At 41.9% G+C, this 21,888-nt stretch overlaps 2 protein-coding genes across 4 annotated transcripts in view; both read right to left on the reverse strand.

Annotated features, from left to right (window-relative positions):
* Positions 1–168: 168 nt before the first annotated feature.
* fbxo2 (F-box protein 2) lies at positions 169–14,695 on the reverse strand. Of its 2 annotated transcripts, XM_061833394.1 has the most exons (7): positions 14,613–14,695; positions 14,178–14,302; positions 6,471–6,518; positions 3,281–3,407; positions 1,495–1,587; positions 1,270–1,408; positions 169–1,189 (listed from the first exon to the last, which is right to left on the reverse strand). In XM_061833394.1, exons 3-7 carry the CDS (start codon positions 6,505–6,507, stop codon positions 1,055–1,057), a joined length of 531 nt encoding a protein of 176 aa, XP_061689378.1. In that variant the 5' UTR covers positions 6,508–6,518; positions 14,178–14,302; positions 14,613–14,695; the 3' UTR covers positions 169–1,054. The 2 variants fall into 2 exon arrangements, with proteins under 2 accessions (XP_061689378.1, XP_061689377.1); XM_061833393.1 differs by lacking the exons at positions 6,471–6,518; positions 14,178–14,302; positions 14,613–14,695 and adding exons at positions 5,138–5,273; positions 5,505–5,603.
* Positions 14,696–15,487: 792 nt separating this feature from the next.
* Positions 15,488–21,888, reverse strand: part of LOC133507577 (integrin alpha-5-like) — a 92,803-nt gene continuing 86,402 nt past the window's right edge. Inside the window, exon 30 of one of the 2 annotated variants that reach the window (XM_061832769.1) lies at positions 15,488–16,799. In XM_061832769.1, the coding sequence (XP_061688753.1) occupies positions 16,716–16,799 (84 nt within the window). In that variant the 3' untranslated portion in view covers positions 15,488–16,715. Of the gene's footprint in view, positions 16,800–20,043; positions 20,699–21,888 lie in introns of those variants that run through there. The other variant, XM_061832768.1, reaches the window with a different exon arrangement.

Below are 21,888 nucleotides of genomic sequence, written 5' to 3' on the forward strand. Positions count from 1 at the left end.
CCCCTCTTACTTTACCTTCTGGTGGTCACTTTTAATATTACAATTGATTCACTGTATATTACAGTACACAAATATCATGGTGTACCATGCATTCTGACTGAATCACACATGTACATTTCAATGAAAAACAATATACAGTATTGTGCAACTCTTATTGCTAGTGTTTTGGAATAGAGTTGAACTATACTGGATTACGTAAAGGTGCTTCCAAAATATTGCCAATTCTATCTCTCCATCCATCCATTTTCCACACTACTTATCCTCACTATGCCCACTGGCATGCCGGGGCCTATCTCAGTTAAATGCGGGCAAGAGATGGGGTACATCCAGTGCACATATAAACATTCACAGTTTCACACACATTCACACATTTAGAGTCTTCAGTTAACCTAAAGTTCATGATGTGGCACGTGTGATGAAACCAGAGTACCTGTAGAAAACCCACGCGAGGAAGGGGACAGCATACAAACTTCACATAGGCGAGGCCAGATCTGAACCACGGTCCTCTGAACTATGAGGCAGATGTGCTAAACCATTTTCCACCATGTCAGCCAATTTTATCTAGAGGTAGCTAAATCATTTGAAACAACTCTTATGTGCATTTCAACACCACTGTAAACTATTATCACAAACCTATCAATTTATTGATTCAAGATTTGTATCAGAATTCTATTTACTTTCATTAGATGGTACATAACATGGTGCAACGCGTATCAGTAACTCCCAATGTGTGAAAACGCCTAAACCTCAGCACATTATCTAGAGCAACTTATGCATAAAGTTTCACCAACCATTCAACCACCCAATCAATTCAGCAATTAAATGTAAAATCTTGATCATTTCACACACTGAGCTAGACAGAGATGATACAGTTTTTAGTTAATTCAGTATTTCTTATGTATTAATGCTTACAACTCACAAACATAGGGGCAGCTTTTCCCGAGCTACCTTGGAATACGTACAGGATGATGTGTAATACACATTTTACTGTTTTATCCGACAAGTGGTCATCCTAAAACCATCAGATGTTCTCAACATTTTTTTTTATTCTTGCCTAGAGCTCAAGAGTAACAGAGCTCCCAGTAACGCGCACTCCAAACCACCCCTCCCAGTACTTTGTGTCTTGCCCTCCATGTTCAAAGGAGATGAAACGCAGACCAGGGCCATACCCCGAAAATTTGTGGCTGACCTAGTGGAGATGACAGAATTACATTACATTTTGACAAATGCAAATATACTCAGTGAGTTTAGGTTTCTTGTCATGTTCACCTCTTTCCATGAGCAGTCGTCACACTCTGGGTCAAGACTCACAGGTTCAGGTCTGAACTCCTGCATGACCACATGATTTTCATCCAGCAGGCCTACTGTTATCTGGTAGGTGCAGCCACAGTCCCGCCTCCCACTGTACCTGTGGAATGCGTAGAATTTCAAGTCTGTGGTGGGCACAACCCAGTTTGAGGTTGAGTGAGGCCACGTATTTTTGCTTTTTCTTACCAGTCCTCAACTGATACAACAGGTTGGGCATCCAGTTGTTCACAAGTGAAACCTTCTTCAAATAAGTCAATCACCTGCCTCTTCAGACACAGTCTGGGATGCAAAAACAATATGAAATTGACAAAATAGATTTTTCAAAAAGGGACTACTTTAGTGGACTAACATCTTTAGTGTAATCTTGTGCATGTTGAAGCTTCACAGCCTAGCTTAGTTTATCATAGAGGTGAGGTAAGGTCTTCTTTCCGCCACCTATGAGAAAGGAGTTGGTGCCGCAATATCTAAAATTGACCATTAAATGAGGTTTAAAAACTACATCATGTTGCCTTTGTCTCAGTAGGGAAAATAATATTCTCTAACGATCATTTTCTGATGAATTATTTATCATTATTGTTATCTATATTCTAAATTCAGTGGAAGTTAGACCATCTGCCTCACGGTTCTAAGGACCGTGGTTCAAATCCCCCCCACCAACGACCCCCCCACCCCCGGAAAGAAAAGAATAATGAGTAACAACAATAACCACATAGATGCACATAACACATTGCTCTAGATTAATTTCAATAACATCCATGATATTTACCTCGCCCGGCATGGGTCCTCCCGAATATGCTACATATACAAGACCTATAAAAGGGTTAGGAAATCGAAATCAAACAATTATGGGCGAGTCATTTAGAATATTTCAATTGGGTCCCTCGTCCTCCTCATCTCCCCACTCGTCTGTTTGTCGGGGAGTCAGTTGTTAGTGGAGACGCGATCTGCATATCGTGTAAATATGGCAAAAAACAATATGGTACAATGGCCCCGGTCGCTTCACTCGCTTCTGAGATGTTTTCTTCTTCAAAAAGAGCTTCAGTCTCAGAAGGGGCATCAGAAAAATTAAAAAAATCTCTCATCTGCCATTGCATTCGGCACAGCGTGTTTTCAATGCCAGTGTTCCTATGTGATACCTGGACATGACGTCACAGACAAATATGGCTGCCACTGGGATGCACGTTGAGTCAAGTCATATGTATGCAACTTTGCACTTTTATAAAATGCTCCCAGCTCACTTTTTCCAACTGGTATGATCATCAAAGTGATTAATATTATTTGTAGTTTTGATAACAATACCCATTTTAAAATGTGAATTATGGTGTCGGTGGGAGTTTAATCTGACAAGCATAGTTTGGAATGTTGGAGGACACTGGACTAAATAAAAAAAAAAAAATAGCAAGCATTGAGGAGTGCAAAAAACCTCACAAGTAAGTAAGTTTCTTTCGGCTTGTTCCGTAAGGGTTCGCCACAGCGTAACATCCCAGTTGAACGCTCATATTTGTTTGGCACAGTTTTTACGCCAGATGCCCTTCCTGACGCAACCCCTCTTGGGGAGTAGAGACCCCAGTGAAATACGAACTCATGACCCCTGGTTTACCAAACCAATGCTCTAACCATTGGGGCCTCTTAAACCACACACACACACACACACACACAGGAAGGCAAAAGCTGAGATTCGAACCGCTAATCCTAAATGTGAAGCTGACAAACTAACCAATATAACAATGCAATACCCATGTTACACATTTCTTAAAAGTAAATCTGGAACATTAATCGGGGTTTTATTTGGGAATAATTGATTCACTTAAAGTTCTCTTTATGGACAAATGACAAACTAGTTGTAATAGCATGTCAACCAGCATCATGGGACTGATTGCGTTCGACGATGGGGAAGCTGAAAACATTCCAGTTGTTGAATGACCTGCATTCTAGTCATATTTATGGAGACAATTGTGTAATTCATACTCACTCAAAGGAGGTTGCAAAGTATTTCATCACAGCTGTGTCACTGAAGTCATGGCCACAGTCACCTGGCATGTCCTCCACCATCCATTCGCTCCCACCATTCTCTGTCAGCTCCCAGAAATTCAGTTGCTCTGGGTGGGAAACACAGTCTGAGGATGCCATTGCAGAATCATTGCATGCATATTTTTCTATGTTTTGAGTATATGCCTGCAAGACGAACCAGATCTAATCACATTATTGGAGGAGACAATTATCCCTATGGATTTAATTTCAATACAGGGAGTTCTCGGGTTAAGACGGTCTCGACCTAAAACGTTTCAACTTTACAACACCCAAGTCTTGTCCAATCGACAGAAAAGCAATGACCACAGAAATTAAGTAACGAATATCACTAAAAAAAAAAAAAAAAAAAAAAAAAAAAATCGGAGAAAGGATTAAAACCGATGGACATGACTGGGCTTCAGTCCGACGAGCTTGGCAATTATTATGAAGGACAAAGCCTGTATTTTAGTGGACGTGAAGGTATTCAGTGCTCACAAAGCAACTTTTTTGTGAAAAAAAAACAAAACAAAAAAAACAAATCAACGTTCTTCGATCGTTGCCGAGATGGAAAGATTACTTCCATTATGGATCAAGGATCATTATCAGCGTAGACAGCTTTTTGGTCTTGGCCATGTTACAAGTTTGAGTCTTACTTATTGTATGGGGTGGACAGGTGTCTTTATGCAGCTAATGACCTCATACAGATGCATCTGACTCAGGGTAATACATGGAGTGGAGGTGGACTTTTAAAGGCGGACTAACAGGTCTTTGAGGGTCAGAATTCTGGCTGATAGATAGGTGTTCAAATACTTATTTGCTGTATCTCACAAATAAATCGTTAAAAAAATCTTGCATTGTGATTTCTGGATTTTTCTTTTTAGATTATCTCTCTCACAGTGGACATGCACCTATGATGAAAATTTCAGACTATGATTTCTAAGTGGAAGAACTTGCAATAAAGCAGGGTGTTGAAATACTCATTTTCTTCACTTTAATATTATTATTATTATGGAAAAGGCACGGCATATTTTCCTAACTTTGAAAGAGCTGTGTGGAGTTTGCATGTTCTCCCCATGCCTGTGTGGGTTTTCCCCGGGCACTCCTGTTTCCTCCCACATCCCAAAAACATGCAACATTAATTGGGCACTCTTAAATTACCCCTTGGTGTGATTGTGAATGTGGCTGTTTGTCTCTATGTGCCCTGCGATTGGCTGGCAACCAGTTCAGGGTGTACCCCGCCTCCTGCCCATTGACAGCTGGAATAGGCTCCAGCACTCCGCAACCCTCGTGAGGATAAGTGGTGAAGAAAATGGATGGATATGAAATACCAACACCCATCAATTTCTAAACCGCTTACCCTCACAAGCGTCACGGGAATGCTTAAGCCAGTCCCAGCGGTCATCGTAAATTTGGACTTTAACGGTGAAATCCGCTTCAGTTGAAATTTGAGTTAAGTCGCTACTGTGGGAACGGATCTCAGTCGTAGACCGAGGACTCCCTGTATTATAAATTGAAGATTATGATTCCAAAGCAGGTTTGCTAAAAAGGTATTAAGAAAATATACAACTGTGTGTGTGTGTATACATACATACATACATATATATATATATTATATATATATATATATATTATATATATATACACATATACATACACATACATATACACATTCATATACACATATATATATACACATACATACATATACACATACATAAATACATACATATATATACATACATATATATATATATATATATATGTGTGTGTAGCGCATCATTCAACTTTTGCCCTCCTTGATCATATCCAAAAGTTTTACTTTTTCGCTGATCGTCATCATCTTCCTCTTCATCATTGTCACTGACTTTTTTTCTGTATTCCGCGATCCACAAAGGTGAGACAACGGTCATGATCCTGCCGCTCCAGCACGAGCTGTGCGGGTGCCCGTGCGGGTTCTGTCACATCCCATCGGAACGAGAGTAGGACCCAAATGCAGGACTCGGACGATGCCAGGTAGTTCAAGGAGAAACAGTTATTATATGCCGAGGTCGGGGTTCGAGCAGGCAGTCCGGTGCAGCAGCAGTAGTTGGGACGTCGGGCGAAGAGAGCAGGTGAGCGGACAGGCAGGAGTCGGTACACAGGAGAACAATCAAAGCAGGCAGAAGTAACGAAGGAGTCAGGCTTACAAGGTTGGTCGGAGACGGACGAAGGTCGGTACACACAGCTTCAATCAGGGATACCGGAGCACACGAACGGGACATGAAGATCAACGAACTGGCGCTGGCCAGTCGTCATCGGGGTCATATAAATACATAGCATAGGCTGCATGAGGCGCAGGTGTGCACCTCCCAATCAGAGCAACCGCGGACACCCGCACATCCCGGGCTGGAGCGGCAGGATCATGACAACAGCTTCCATTTGAATAATCATATTTCGCAGTCACCACACGTTACACTTTCTTATTAAAAATTATTGAAGCGGTTTTACGGATTTTATGTAGCGCACCGTTGATTCATTCACGCCATAATGGCACGCCACAAAAGTGTAACTTCTGCTGTCTTTCATCATAACCAAAGGTTTTCCTCTTTTGCTGGCCATCAACATCTTCCTCTTCATCTACTTCTTGGGTGCTTTGGAAGAAGCTTTCGTATCAGCACAGCCATTTGGCGGCGTTGTGAACACAGTCAACAGCATCGAAAATGTAGGAAAGGAAGAACAAGAGAAACAGTGGAACGGATGTTGCTGGGTGAGGCTTCGTTGATGAAGAAGCAATCACCTCACGAGATAAATCCACAAATCCTCTCGTTGGTCGATGTCACACTGGGGACCAATCATGTGCTTTGTATCACTGTCATCCCGCAAAATGCTGATCTGGCTTTTTTTTTTTGGGTGGGGGGGGGTGAAAAAAAACGTGAAACACTGAAGCCGCAAAAAGTTATGCGTGGAGTTGCAAGGAAATCCTGCATATATATATATATATATGTCTTTGAGACTTGGGAAATTTTCTTGTGTTATTTCCAGCCTGTAAACCATTAATAGAAATAGATTTCAAATGTGGGTCTTAACTAATAATTTCTGGAGTACGTCAAACCAGGGGCCCTTGTTCACTTTCTGAAAATATCTTCCCCGCTTTATATTAGGAGACAACTTACCATCACCATTGGGATTTTTGATCAGATTATTGACCATGATTACAGCACCTGGACAAAATATAAAGCAAATTAGAGGATGCAATGCAATGGCCTAACTCTAATCCCATCCCTTAGTGTTTATCAATCTCAAGCAATCTTTACCTTAGTAGTACTTAGTAGTAGTAGTAGTAGTACCTCAAGTACCACTTAAATAACATTTACCTCTAAAAGAATCACCTACTTATATTCAACTGATTTTTATTATGAAAAAAGAGTATTTGAGAAGTAAAAATGAAGAGTTTGTTTTCAAAATGAGACATATCCGTTTTTTTCATTTTGAGAAAAGGGCTTGGTATTGAAGTGAAAACAATAAACTCCATTTATGTTTTTAACTATTGGGGGATGGAAAGAGATGCTAAAAAGTAACTAAACACCATACTACAAAAAAATATTGGCTTTAATATTCACCGAGTTTTTTTGATGACAAATTTCATTTTTTCTCCAAAATGAGACATATCCAAACATTCTATACTTGGCAAAGTGAGACATATCCAAATTTCGACTTAAACCTTCAGGAGCAACATTTTTTTTTTTTTGAGAGGCAATCATGAAAATTATTTGCCTTTCAACATTTCAAGCATTTTAAAATAATATTTAAGACCATGACCACCACATTTAGAGAGTTAGGTATCAGAAATAAGGGTCAGTCACCAGTCACAATTTTCACAATTAGCTGCCTAATGTCAGATGTTGAAAAAGGAGATGAAAAAATGGGAATTTCTTTTAAAAAGGTGTTTTTCAGTTATTTAGAAACTGTTTGTTTGTCCAGTATGAGGTCTTGGAAAGGCTGAGTTTACATCATTGTAATTTTGTGTATCTGTATGCGATTCTGCAATCTGACATCTGCAGGCATTGTGTCACTCAGTTGATTAATTTTGTTTATAAGTTGATGTGAGATCATTAAGAAAGTAAACTGCTTCAAACCAGTCTACCAAGGTTAATATGGGTTGCGAGGGATACCAGCAGAAAAAAAATAGGTCGTCGATCTCATACACACATAATGCAATCAAAATGAAATCAGTTTCAAACTCACAAATTCACTGTTTGAAATCTGACTCATTGACTCTGCTTTCTTTTGATTTTATTTATAGCTGTCGCTGTCGGGGGAAAGAACACTGCAGAATAGGATATAAGTCTGTAGTAATAATAACAGTATTCATAATGCTCAAAGACAGAAATTGAGTCTACTCCAAGGGTGTTGATTTCCTTTTAATGTCAACTTTTCTTAAGTCATAGCCGATAACTTTCCTTATAAAAAATGGCAAAAAAAAAAGATTGCATAGAATTATAAAAATTTATTCATTCAGTAATGATCGTTGGTGAAATATTTTGAACAACAAAATTACTATTCAAGCATTACACAATCATAGACAAAACAGTACGTTTATTACATTCAGATACAACGGTACTTGGATGAGAACTGAAGTATTAAATTAACCCTAACCCTAATTTCATAAAGAATTAAAATTAAATTGAAAAAGCACCCTCACAATGGGACAGCCTGCAAGTAACCCAGCACAATCCCTGATTCATTTATTCGATATTATTAAACATTGATAAACAAAATACAAGACTTAGTTCAGCTTGAAAGCAAGAAACACTGTAAAGATAAAATCAACAAAAATGCATGCCAAGGATCCAAATAAAAAAACATGGTAAAATGTATCACATGGCAAAACAATGAAAAGGTTTGCTACTGACTGTACTGGATATTTTTCAGTGTAAACAAAAACAATCTACAAAGATCAAAAGTCTTTATTTTCTTTCAATTCATAAGTAGAAAAGAAACATTACTGATTCACACATCAGTAGATTCTATTAAAAATAGAATTCATGTAAAAGAAAATCCAAATGTGATAAAAAAGGAAACAATAGGTCAACTTCACAAAGAGAAAAAATAGGGTCTACTATCATAGCAAGCGCTTCTTCTTTTCTGACCCCGTTTCCGCTGGGTTTCTTTTCCTTCCCAGCTTCACTCTCTCCGGTGTCTCGTACATAAAATCAAACTCGGCATTAGCATCTCTCTCAAACGTGGGCGCAGCCATTTTGGATGATGATGTGGAAGATTCCGGAACTTCCCTCTAGACGAATTCTGATTGGATGCTGCTTGCTTCAGCAGCGCACGCTGATTGAAGGATATTATGTCGCATTTTGCTCTAAATAAGATCTCGATATGTCGCATTTTGAAATAAAACACGATCTTCCTTGGCTGATATAGAACGATATGTCGCACTTTCAACAAAAATCAGAGTATCCCGATAACTACCATTCGGAGCTGGATAATTTTGGCGCGAGTTTCGTAAATCTGAAAAAAATGCCTAGGTCGCGTTTTGAAAACAAACTCTTCAAATATTCAGTACATCGGAAGTAAAAAAAAAAAGTTGCTAAATTATCTCCGTCAAAACTCCCAGAAGACCTTCCTGATGAAAGTGAACCAAAGCAAATCTATTTATATTGTGCATTTGAAGCACAAGCTGAGTTAATGTGTTTTGCATGATTGAAAGCATTTAAATACAAAAAAAAACACTTTAAACAAGGGGAAAAAACAAGTGCAACTAAAACAGTTTGGATGATTACATGATTATATGACTAAAATCATTTGAAAACAAAAAAATAAGTTAAAAAAAATAGTGTACCCCTCTTGGAAGCCATCACCTTACTGTGGTGGAGAGATTTGTTTCTCTCAGTGATCCTAGGAGGTAAGGTTGTCTGGGGCTTCACGCCCCTGATGGGGCCACTCATGACAAACAGGTCCCAGGTGGGGGACCAGACAAAACATGACCAAAATACTCCTATGACGAAACATATCAGTGGATCGAGGTTTCCCTTACCCGGACGAAGATCACCAGGGCCCCACTCCGGAGTCGGGCCTGGAGGTGCGGCCCGAGTGGCCAGGCCTCCACCCTTGGGGCTTGGCTGGGCACAGCCCAAAAGGGTGACATCGGTCCCCCTTCGCATGGGCTCACCACCTGTGGGAGCGGTCATTGGGGTTGGATGCAGTGTGAGCTCGGCGGTCACCTTAGTGATTTGAGGTGGTGTGTGACGTTGAGAAGTTCTGACTAGATATAGTCTAACAGTCCTCTACACACTCCTTGGGCTCTGGCAACAGTTCTCTTGAGAGGGGTTGGACTCTCCTCCACTCTGGAGTTGCCCAGGATGAGAGGCGCCTAGCAGGTATGGCAATATTTATTGCTCCCTAGCTCGGCACCTCAACATTGAGATTCACCTTGGTGAACAAGAGGGTAGCCTCCCTCAATCTCCGGGTTGGGGGACAGGGTCCTGACTGTTGTTTGTGCCGATTCACCAAACAACAGTTCAGAATACCCACCTATTTTGGAATCCTTAGAAGAGGGGCTGGAGAGCGCTCCTGGTGGAGAGTCCATCATTCTGCCGAGGGACTTCAATGCTCACATGGGCAATGACAGTGATACCTGGAAGGGTGTGATTGGGAGGAACGGTCCAGGAACAGTTATTCCAAGAAATATTCTATCTTTATTCATCTACTTATGCCAGTGAGGCACAATGACAGACAGAACAAAAAAAATCCTCTTCTATTAGATGGCAGGAAGTACATACAGTAATTAATCGATCCATTTTTGGTGACATTTACTTTTGTTTGTGTGCCGTGGGGTTTTTCAATTGTAAAATATGTGCCTTGGCTCTATAAAGGTTGGAAATTACTGTGTTAAGGGTTGCCACAGTATGTCATCTTTTTCCATTCAAGCCTACCTCGTGCATCTTCCTCTCTAACACCCACTGTCCTCATGTCCTCCCTCACAACATCCATCAACCTTTTCTCTGGTCTTCCTTTCGGTCTTTTGCCTGGCAGCTCCATCCTCAGCACCCTTCTACTCTCTCGCCTCTGGACATGTCCAAACCATAGAAATCTGCTTTCTCGAACCTTGTCTCCAAAACATCCCACTTTGGCTGTCCCTCTAATGAGCTCATTTGTAATCCTATCCAGCCTGCTCACTCCGAGCGCGAACCTCAACATCTTCATTTTTGCCACCTCCAGTTCTGCTTCCTGTTGTTTCTTCAGTGCCACCGTCTCTAATCTGTACATCTTGGCCGGCCTCACCACTGTTTTATAAATTTTGCTCTTCATCCTAGCAGAGACTCTTCTGTCACATAGAACACCAGACACCTTCTGCCAGCTGTTCCACCCTGCTAGGACCTGTTTCTTCACATCTTTACCACACTCACCATTGTTCTCTATTGTTGACCCCAAGTGTTTGAAGTCATCCACTATCGCTATCTCTTCTCCCTGGGGCTTCACTCTTTCTCCTCTACCCCTCTCATTCATGAACATATATTCTGTTTTGCTTCGGCTAATCTTCATTCCTTTCCTTTACAGTGCGTGCGTCCATCTTTCTAATTGTTCCGGCGCCTGCTCCCTGCTTTCACTGCAGATCACAGTATGATTTGTGAACATTATGGTCCAAGGGGATTCCAGTCTCACCTCATCTGTCAGCCTATCCATTATCACAGCAAACAGGAAGGTGCTTTGAGCTGATCCCTGAAGCAGTCCCACCTCCACCTTAAATTCTTCTTCACACCTACGGCACATCTCAGCGGTGTTCTGCTGCCCTCAGACATGTCCTATACTATTTTAACATATTTCCCCGCCACACCAGACTTGCGCATGCAGTGCCACAGTTCCCTTCTTGGTACTCTGTCATAGGCTTTCTCTAGGTCTACAAAGACACAATGTAGCTCCTTCTGACCTTCTCTGTCCTTTTCCCCAAGCATCCTCAAGGCAAATTATGCATCTGTGGTGCTCTTTCTAGGTATGAAACCATACTGTTGCTCGCAGAAACTTACTTCTGTCCTGAGTCTGGCCCCCACTACTCTTTCCCATAACTTCATTGTGTTGCTCATCAACTTTATTCCTCTATAGTTCCCACAACTCTGCAAATCGCCTTTGTCCTTAAAAATGGGAACTAGCAGACTTTTCCTCCATTCTTCTGGCATCTTCTCGCCCGCTAGTATTCTATTGAATATGTTGGTCAAAAACTCCACAGCCACCTCTCCAAATTGCTTCCATACCTCCACTGGTATGTCGTCACGACCAACTGTCTTTACATTTTTCATCCTGTTCAGTGCCTTTCTAACTTCCTCTTAGTAATCATTGAATCATTTAAGAATCCTCTTCTACTCTTCCTTCTCTCTAATTTTCTTCATTCATCCACTTTTCAAAGAATTCTTTCTATCTATTTAGCACACTACTGGCACCAGTCAACACATTTCCATTGCTATTCTTAATCACCTTTACTTGCCGCACATCCTTCCCATCTCTATCCCTTTGTCTAACCCTTTTCTTCCAAGTAGGTACCTTGCCACATTTCCAACCTGTTCAGCAGGATATTATGATCTACCATGTGAAAAGCCGCAAAGAGGCCCAACAAGACCAGAATTTCCTCCTTTCCCCGATTCTACTTTTCTGTATTCGACCTTATATCGTTAAGCACTTTGATCAGAGCAGATTCTTTATTGTGATAAGTTCAGAAACCTGATTGAAACTTATCAAAAACCCCTTTTAAGTTCAAGATTCAGCATTCACACTTTTTGCCACAGCTCTGGTCTCCATAAACATAGTAGCGGTACTGTCATTGATGTACCGTTTCTTCGTAGACATAGTGGTCTGAAATTTTGTAATTCAAAGAATACACAAAAAGGGTTACAAATAGCTATATAGTTGTCATTGTCAATTTCAACAGATGACCAGATATGACCAGGTCTAAGATGTGACCCTGAGTGTGTGTTGGACTCTTAATATGTTAATAGATGTCAAATATATCTAATTTAGCCGAGTTCTTTAGATTTTTTTCTGTAAACAAGAATATTAAAGTTCCGTTATGATAAAATAGTCATTGTCAGTCCAAATAACAAACAGAAATTCTGAAAAATCATCTATAAATGTTCTGTTGTATCTTGTAGCTCGATAAATTGTTAAAACAATAACTTTTGGGTCACCTTTAGCTAAAAAACTGATATTAAAATGAGCTAAAATCACCCAGTATAATTTCTTTATACTGAGGTAATGAAAAATAATCTCCTTTACCAGGGAGGCGAAGGAGTGTGATCCCCCTATAGATTGAACACACCCTCGGGTCACCCTTCTTGAAAAGGAGGACTATCACCTCAAGCTGCCAATCCAGAGACACTGTCTCCAATGTCCATGCGATGTTGCAGAGGCACGTCAACTAGGACAGCCCCACAACATCCAGTCTTTAGGAGCTCTGGGTGAATCTTATCCACCCCCAGGGCCCTGCCACCAAGTAGTTTTTTGACCACCTTGGTGACCTCAACCCCAGAGATAGAAGATCCCTCCTTAGAGCACCCAGACTCAGCTTCCTCATGGGAAGGCGTGTTGGTGGAATTCAGGAGGTCTTCGAAGTTTTCTCCCCACCGACTCACAACATCCTGAGGTCAGCAGCGCCCAATCCCCACTATATAGACTTTGTTGAGGGTGCACTGCTTCCCCATCCTGAGACGCCGGACGGTGGAGCAGAATTTCCTCAAAGCCGTCCTGAAGTCGTTCTCCATGACCTCACTAAACTCTTCCCACGCCCGGGTTGTTGCCTCTGTGACCACCAAAGCTGCATTCCGCTTGGCCAGCCAGTTCCTAGCTGCCTCGGGACTCCCACAGGCCAAAAATGCCAAATAGGACTCCTTCTTCAGCTTGACAGTAACCCTCACTGTTGGTGTACACTAACATGTTCACAGGTTGCCGCCACGACAGGCACTGACCACCTTACGGCCACAGCTCTAGTCAGCCGCCTCCGCAATGGAGGTCCCCGCCTTTGGCCACCGCCCAGATCATATCACACCGACCCCTATGGGCCCTCTCGCAGGTGGTGCGCCCATGAGAAGGGGTACCCATATTACCCTTTCGGGCCGAGCCCCATGGGTGCAGGCCCAGACAACCTCTAGGCCTGGCTCCAGAGGGTGCCCCGGTGACCCACGTCCGGGCAACATACAAGATCCAATTTTATTACTCGTCATAGGGGTTTTGGAGTCGTACTTTGTCTGGTCCCTCACCTGGGACCTTTTTGCCGTGGGTGACCCTACCAGGGGCATGAAGAACCAGACAACTTCGCTCCTAGGACCATCGGGACACACAATTGATAAGGTGACAGCTCGAGGAAGGGCTGAAAGGTTGCCTTGCTAAAACACACACACGCACACACACACACACACACACACATATACACACACACACTGAACATCTGGAATATGGTCTTGGAACATTTGTTCCTGCATTGATGAAAGCACTAACACCCAGTCTGCTGAGTCTGTACACTACACGGATCAACTGCAAAGCCAGCCTCATTCCACGCTGAATAGGGGACATCACAGAGGATCAGTCAGCCATCAAGATCAAGCTGACAGAATAGCTATCAGCAAAACAGGCAGTCCTGATGAGTCATAGGAACTTGTGTACAGTACACAATGTGTTCAGTATTTGTTTGTACTTTACCTCAACACTACCTCTTTTTGGATTGCTGTTGATAATAGTTTCCCTCCTTCACAACATGTTTTCTCAGACTAAAAATACACTTGACTAATTCTTAGTTATTCAGTGAAATATGCAAATGCGTGCATCCAAAAATATACATCTGAACCCATCAGTTTTTGTCTTAACATATACGACAGCATGTTACTCACAGCTCCAAAGGATAAAGCTGCTGTTCCGTGTATTTCTCAGGACACTCGAGCCCCTCTGCAGTGAAGTGTCTTTGTGCCAGCTGGGTTTTTATTCCAAGGGTGGGGGGAGCATGCATGCACTCAAACTGAATAGAAACACACATGCACACACTCAGCAGAAATGTTTTGGGAAAACACCACAATAACCGATGATGGAAGAAATGAAAAGTATGGTTGAAATAAAAAATGCCAGGATTTAAAGATTTTATATAATTTATATAGATATAAAGTCAATACAGTAAGATAAAACTAGTTTTCGAGACTTTTGCTTTTTAGAATACTGCTCATTTAATTAGTACTAACAAAATAATAATATACATTTTTGAATTGTTTAAAAATTAGAACTAAATTTATCTCATCGTTTAAATTTGGAAATGCATTTATCTCAGTGGGCACCTTTCAGTTGTCTGAATATGACCGGTGGACTTCTTCGTTGTGTAGCTTTAAAGACCACGTCGTGACACAGGATTCGTCTCGGAGACAATCTCCATTTATTTGACACAGCTGCCGTGAACAAGGTGAAACAAACACTTTGCAGTATATGTAGCATCAAGCTAGGACCTGGACAAGTGAAACAAATATACTATCCTCTTTCCATACTACAAAGGCCGACATGGTGGAGCAGCTGGTAAGTGTTGGACTCACAGTTCTGAGGTCCCGGGTTTGATCCTGGACCAGTCTGTGTGGAGTTTGCATGTTCTCCCCGTACCAGCGTGGGTTTTCTCCAGGCACTCCGGTTACCTCCCACATCCCAAAACATGCAACAACAAATTGGACACTCTAAATTGCCCCAAGGTGTGATTGCGAGTGTGCCTGTTTGTCTCCATGTGCCCTGCGATTGGCTGGCAACCAGTTCTGGGTCTACCCCGCCTCCTGCCTGTTGACAGCTGGGATAGGCTCCAGCACTCCTGCAAACCTCATGAGGATAAGCGGCTAAAGAAAATAGATGGATGGATGGATATAAAGTTTCTGTTACTGCCCCAACTTAAAATCCACTCTACTACTATTTGCTATTCAAATGAAGGTGAGTTTTCAATGACAATATATCCGAGAAACAATGTCGTAACGTCATCAAAATTAAAGTAACCACATTTTTCTGCCATTTTGAAAGTGTTAAAGCACACAAATTTCCAAGAAATCAATGAATTCCCCCTTGAGATAGATAGATAGACAGACAGACAAACACAATACATATCATCAATTTCATCGTTAACACTATATTTATTTGTGATTACCCTCCAGCCCAAGACATCATGTCAAATTAGGATGGGTATAGAAAATGAGGCTTTATTCTGAGTCAAGATATAAACATCATACATTAATAATACACACAGATTACCTCCCAATATGGAAGAGGACATTCTTCTTGTTAAAAATTGCAGTTTGTTCAGGATTGTCCTGCAGGCAGTACAGTACATTTCAATTTCAACATAACGACACTGTGGCATAAATGGTATTACATTCTTTTACAAGTAACATCACTGACGTCAAAGAAATACCGAACTGAAACTGAAATTACAAACTACTTAATCTTTTCAGAGTGAACAAAATACCAGCGCATTAATGCCTTTTGTTTGTGTTCCCTGGACTGAAACGGGTCTTTAAAGGACCAATGGGCATCATTTGGTGAGCATGAAAAAAAGAAAATGCTCTTATTGAACATTTACCCCATTTTAATTAATGTAATTGTTGAAGCAGATTGTGACTACACTTAAGATTATTTTTTTTTTGTTGATATGTATGCAACATCAAGCCATCAATTTTCTTTGGACTCATTCATGTTGCTGCTTAGCTGATGGGGTATACACCCTGGACTGGGCACCACCCAATCACAAGGCATATAGTCTATTAACAAATAACCACTTACACTCACATTCACACCTGTGGACAATTGTGACTCTTCAATTAACCCAACATGGATGTTTTCAGATTGTGGAAGGAAACACAAGTACTTGGAGAAAGCCCACGCAAACACGAGAAGATCATGCAAAACTGCTGAACCACGGATTAAATCCAGAACTTCTCAACTGTGACCATGTGCCACATTGACCATGGAGATTTGCCATTCAATCATCTTGTAACATTTATTAACACTTCCTTTCTTCATACTCCTGACATGGTGCACCACCCACTGCATTCACTAATTACTCACTGAGCAAAGATCTGAAGACGATCCATTACATAACAAACTCAAAGCTGTCTGGAATGGAGCAACATGCTCAAACAAAAAAATTCGAAATCCAACACAATGATACATAAATTCTTCCGATTCTCTCTTGAGACAGAAATAGTTTAGTATCAGCCGTGCCTTGTTAACTGCATGGCCTTCTCATATTTGTGGTTTAGATTTTAGTGCAGCACCAGGTAATTCGTGGTCCAGTGATCCAACACCCAAAAATATCCACCAACAATAACGTTCATCATTAGAAAACCTCATAATAATTTAGGTACTATATGTGAGAATATCCATTGGCGATGAACAGCTCCTCCATCTTGGATTTAGGCTTCTGATGACGCCTGGGGTCTGAGCTGGGCCTTCTCCATGGTGGCGCCATATGGATCTGACCTTTTGAAGAAGCCCATCTGGAGGAATACATAATGAGAAGAAAGTAACAGATTTGTTTAATTTGAAGCAAAATATAGCCTTTAGAATAAATATTAGCTGCTGTTGAAAAGCGTAGGCCTCACAGTTCTGAGGACCAGGGTTAAATCTCGGCCCTATCTATGTGGTCTTTGCAGCATGTTCTCCCCGTGCTTCGGTGAAATTTCTCCAGGCACTCCAGTTTCCTCCCACATCCCAAAAACATGCATTAAATGGACACTCTCAATTGCCCCTAGGTGTGCTTGTGAGTGCGACTGTTGTCTGTCTCCATGTGCCCTGCGATTGGCTGGTCCCCAGTAAGGTGTGCACCCTGCTCCTGCTGGTTTACAGCTGGGATAGGCTCAACAACTCCTGCAACCCTTGTGAGGATAAGCGGCTAAAAAAATGGATGGATGGATGGATGAAAAGTGGTTTTTGGAAGAGATTGTTTCAGTCACAAGCGCATTTACAATATGTACCGCCACAGCATGTCATCTTTTTCCAAGTAAGCCTAACTCCTTCATCTTCCTCTCAACACCCACAGCCCCCATGTCTTCCCTCACAACATCCATCAACCTTTTCTTTGGTCTTCCTCTCGCTCTTTTGCCTGGGAGCTCCATCCTCAGCATCCTTCTACCAATATACTCACTCTCTCACCTCTGGACATGTCCAAACCATCGAAGTCCACTCTCTCGAACCTTGTCTCCAAAACATCTAACTTTGACTGTCCCTCTGATGAACTCATTTCTAATCCTATCGAACCTACTCACTCTTAGAGAGAACCTCAACATTTCTGCCACTTCCAGTTCTGCTTCCTGTCTCTTCCGTTCCACTGTCTCTAATCCGTACATCATGGCCGGCCTCACCACTGTTTCATGAACTTTGCCCTTCATCCTAGCAGAGACCCTCTGTCACATAGAACACCAGACACTTTCCATCAGATGTACCAAAATGCTTGGACCCATTTCGTCACTTCCTTACCACACTCACCATTGCTTTGGATTGTTGACTCCAAGTATGTGAAGTCGTCCACCCTCGCTATCTCTTCTCCCAGTAGTCTCACTGTTCCCACATTACCCCTCTCATTCACACCCAGATAATATGCTTTACTTCAGATAATCTTCATTCCTCTCCATCCCAGTGCATTCCTCCACCCTTCTGTTACTCCACCTGCTCCCTGCTGTCTCTGTTGATCACATTATCTTACTAATCATTGCCACTGGTCTACCACACTTGCTTCTTCTATTCTTCCTTCTCTCTCATTTTCTTCATTCATCCACTTCTCAAAGTATTCTATCTATTTAGCACACCACTGGCAACTATCAACACATTTCCATTCCTATCCTGCATCACTCTTACCTGCTGCACATCCTTCCCATCTCTATCCCTCTGTCTGGCCAAACTGTAGAGATCCTTTTCTCCTTCTTTCGTGTTCAACCTGGTGAACATGTTGTCATATGGCTCTTGTCTTGCCCTACGTCACATCTTTCTTTACTTTACTTACTTTCTCCTCTCTTCAGTCCTCTCAGTATCCCACTTCTTTCCAAACCTCTTGCATCACTTTGGGGTTCCACCACGAAGTCTCCTTCTCCCCTTTCCTACCAGAAGACAGACTAAGTACTATTCTGCCTATCTCTCTGATCACCCTGGCTGTAGTAGTCCGGTCTTCTTGGACCTCCTCCTGTCCATCGAGAGCCTGTCTTTCCAAAAGGGCGCAAAACATTCTTTCTTAGCTTCCACCACATGGTTTTCTGCTCTACCTTTATCTTCTTCATCTTCCTCCACACCACCAAAGTCACCCTACCCACCACCATCTTATGCTGTCAAGCTCCATTCTCCCCTACCACTAACTTACGGTCAGTAACCTCCTTCAGGTTACATCGTCTGAACAAAATGTAATTCACCTGCGTTCTTCTACCTCTGCTCTTGTAGGTCACCTTATGGTCCTGTCCCTTCTGGAAAAAAGTGTTCACAACTGGCATTTCCATCCATTTTCAAAGTCTACCACCATGAAAGTTCCTTTCCTGGATGCCTTACTTACTCATAACTTCATCACCCCTGTTTCAATCACCAAGATATCTGTTACGATCTGCACTAATCACAACTCTTTCTGTATTTGGGATTCTCAGAACTACGTGATCTAATTCGTTCCTGCATTTCTCTTTCAACTCTCAATCACATCCTACCTGTGGGGCATAGCCGCTAACCACATTATACATACACCCTCAATTTCAGGTTTCAGCCTCGTCACTCCATCTGATCGTCTTTTCAACTCCAATATATTCTTAGCCAACTCTTTCTTTAAAATCACCCCTAATCCATTTCTCTTCGAATTTACTCTATGGTAAAATAATTTAAACCATGCCCCTAAGCATCAAGCCTTATTGGCCTTCCATCTGCTCGCTTGGATTCACATTATATCAACCTTTCTCCTCATCATTTTAACCAACCCATGAGTTTTTCCTGTCATAGTCCCAATATTCAAAGTCCCTACACTCTGTTGTAGGCTCTGTGCTTTTCCTACTCTTCTTTGTCTTCAACCCACAGAAGCTGAATTTCCATTGACGCTCTGGAGGTTAACGGTGGCGGGGACGGACATTGTTAGCCCGGGCCACAACCGATTTTTTATGGGATTCTTTTGATAAACGCTAAATTGTTTGACAAAGGTTTAAGACAGATACCCTAACTGACGCAACCCTATGCATGGCTTGGGACCGGCCTACAGATTGCACTGGCTTGACACCCATAGGTTTTTGGGGTTTTTTTTCCATTTAAAGTGCAAGTTTTTTTGGACATGTTTAGAGGTGACAGAGTGAGTATATTGGTGGAAGGGTGCTGAGAATGGAGCTGCCAGGCAAAAGAGCGAGAGGAAGACCAAATAGAAGGTTTATGGATGTGGTGAGGGAAGACATGAGGGCAGTTGGGGTTAGAGAGGAAGATGCAGGAGATAGGCAAAGATGGAAAAAGATGACACGCTGTGGCGACTCCTAACGGGACAAGCCGAAAGGAAAAGAAGAAGAAGAGAGTTTTTTTTTCATTTAGAGTAGCAAACCAAAGCTAATTTATTAGTATAGCACATTTCATACACAAGGTAACTCAGTGTACTTTACGTGATTAAAATCATTTTAATACAAATAAATAAAACATTTAAAACAAAAAAAAATCCAAAATAAAAATGACAAATAATATAGGCAACACGGTGAAGCACCTGTAAAAACATTGGCCTCACAGTTCTGAGGTCGCGGGTTCAGTCTCGGACGTGCCTGTGTGGAGTTTGCATGTTTTCCCCGTGCCTGCGTGGGTTTTCTCCGGGCACTCCGGTTTCTTCCCACATCCCAAAAAAACATTAATCGGACACTCTAAATTGCCTCTAGGTGTGATTGGAAGTGCGGCTGTCTGTTTCGATGTGCCCTGTGATTGGCTGGTCACCAGTTCAGGGTCTACCCCGCCTCCTTCCCGTTCACAGCTGGGATAGGTTCCAGCACTCCTCACGACTCTTGTAAGGATAAGCAGCTCAGAAAATGGATGGATGGATGGAAAAAAATAATTAGAAAAATAAAATAAAGAGAAAATAAAAGTGTTTCCTGCAAAAAGAAGAATATTAAAGTTTATAGAAATAACTAATATAATTTTAATGATCAATCTATGAGGTTGGACATACAAGAAATATTTAATAGCAACTCAGGCATATTTTACAGTTCAGTCCAACCGGCGGTTGACGATGAGTCGTTGGTGATCTTTATTCTTCCGGGCGAGAATATTCTTATAAAAAGGCGTGCCACCATCATTTATGTTTTTAAGAACTGAAGCCATGGCGTTTTGTGCTGGTGCGCCAAAATGCCGCGAGGCCTATCACACACCCCAGATACTTAAGGTGGGCGATCGCTCTGTTGCGTCGCACCTGCAGAAGAAGAGGAAGAGACTGTAAAGCAGGGGTCTCAAACTAACGGCTCGGCGGCCAATTACAACCTGCAAGACAATATTTTGTGGCCCCCAGCTGAAGATGAAAGTAAGGAGTTTGGGAGCTGGGTTCAAAAGATCGGCACATGTTTTACTGCCATCTGTGCAAGCAGAGTTACCAGGTTGAAAAGACTCTCTCATCTTCCGTTGGTATGAATCTGTTTCTAAAATATCAAAATAGTGAAGCATGAACTTCAGGCAGTGGTACTGGCAGTGCATGCGCACTAGGGATCGCAAAAAAAACCGCTTACTTTCATAACCGGTTTTAACCGAACAGCTGTAGCAAAAACCGGTACCATAGTGGTGTTTACATAATTCACCCGCCGGACCTCGAGTTGGGGTGCGGGGTTCCGCATGGACTGTTTTTGTTGTTGCTCTTCCGGAGTGACGAGTTCACAGAGTTCCCCCCGTTATGCGAGTAGTGTTTTGATGTCTGCCAATAAAACAAGTTTACTCCCATACTTTGGAGCGTTTCCTCGATGCCATGTTTGATGTTTCTTTGATTTAACTGAATGTTCTTTTGAGTCCAACTTTACTCTAACAGCGAAATGTGAAAAAAGTGGAAATGATGTTGAAAAAATAGCACAATGTGAAGTACCAGAACTGTAGGTGTGACAGAAAAATTTAACGTGGAGGTGGTACTGCATCAGGGATCAGCTCAGAGCCCCTTCCTGTTTCCTGTGGTAATGGATAGTCTGACAGGGATGGACGACTTCAAATACTTGGAGTCAACAATCCGGAGATATGGTGAGTGTGGTAAGGAAGTTAAGAAATGGGTCCAAGCATTTTGGAACATCTGATGGAAAGTGTCAGGTGTGTTATGTGACAGAAGAGTCTCTGCTAGGATAAAGGGCAAAGTTTATAAAACAGTGGTGAGGCCGGCAAAGATGTACGGATTCGAGACATTGGCACTGAAGAGACAAAAGGAAGCAGAACTGGAGGTGGCAGAAATGTTGAGGTTCTCTCTAGGAATGAGTAGGTTGGAAAGGATTAGAAATGAGCTCATCAGAGGGACAGTCAAAGTTAGATGTTTTGGAGACAAGTTTCGAGAGAGTGGACTGGTCTGGATAGAGAGTGAGTATACTCGTAGAAGAGCGAGAGGAAGACCAAAGAGAAGGTTGATGGATATGC

Source organism: Syngnathoides biaculeatus, chromosome 10 (assembly GCF_019802595.1).
Source record: "Syngnathoides biaculeatus isolate LvHL_M chromosome 10, ASM1980259v1, whole genome shotgun sequence".
Classification (NCBI taxonomy): Eukaryota; Metazoa; Chordata; class Actinopteri; order Syngnathiformes; family Syngnathidae; genus Syngnathoides; species Syngnathoides biaculeatus.

Coding starts and splice junctions, on each gene's coding strand:
- fbxo2 (XM_061833393.1), bottom strand. CDS start 5,579: ATGTCCCGTTCGTGTGCTCCGGTATCCCTGATTGAAGCTGTGTGTACC. Junction 5,274..5,504: donor GTCCGTCTCCGACCAACCTT/GTAAGCCTGACT, acceptor GGGATGTGACAG/AACCCGCACGGGCACCCGCA. Junction 1,588..3,280: donor TACTTTGCAACCTCCTTTGA/GTGAGTATGAAT, acceptor TTTGCATCCCAG/ACTGTGTCTGAAGAGGCAGG.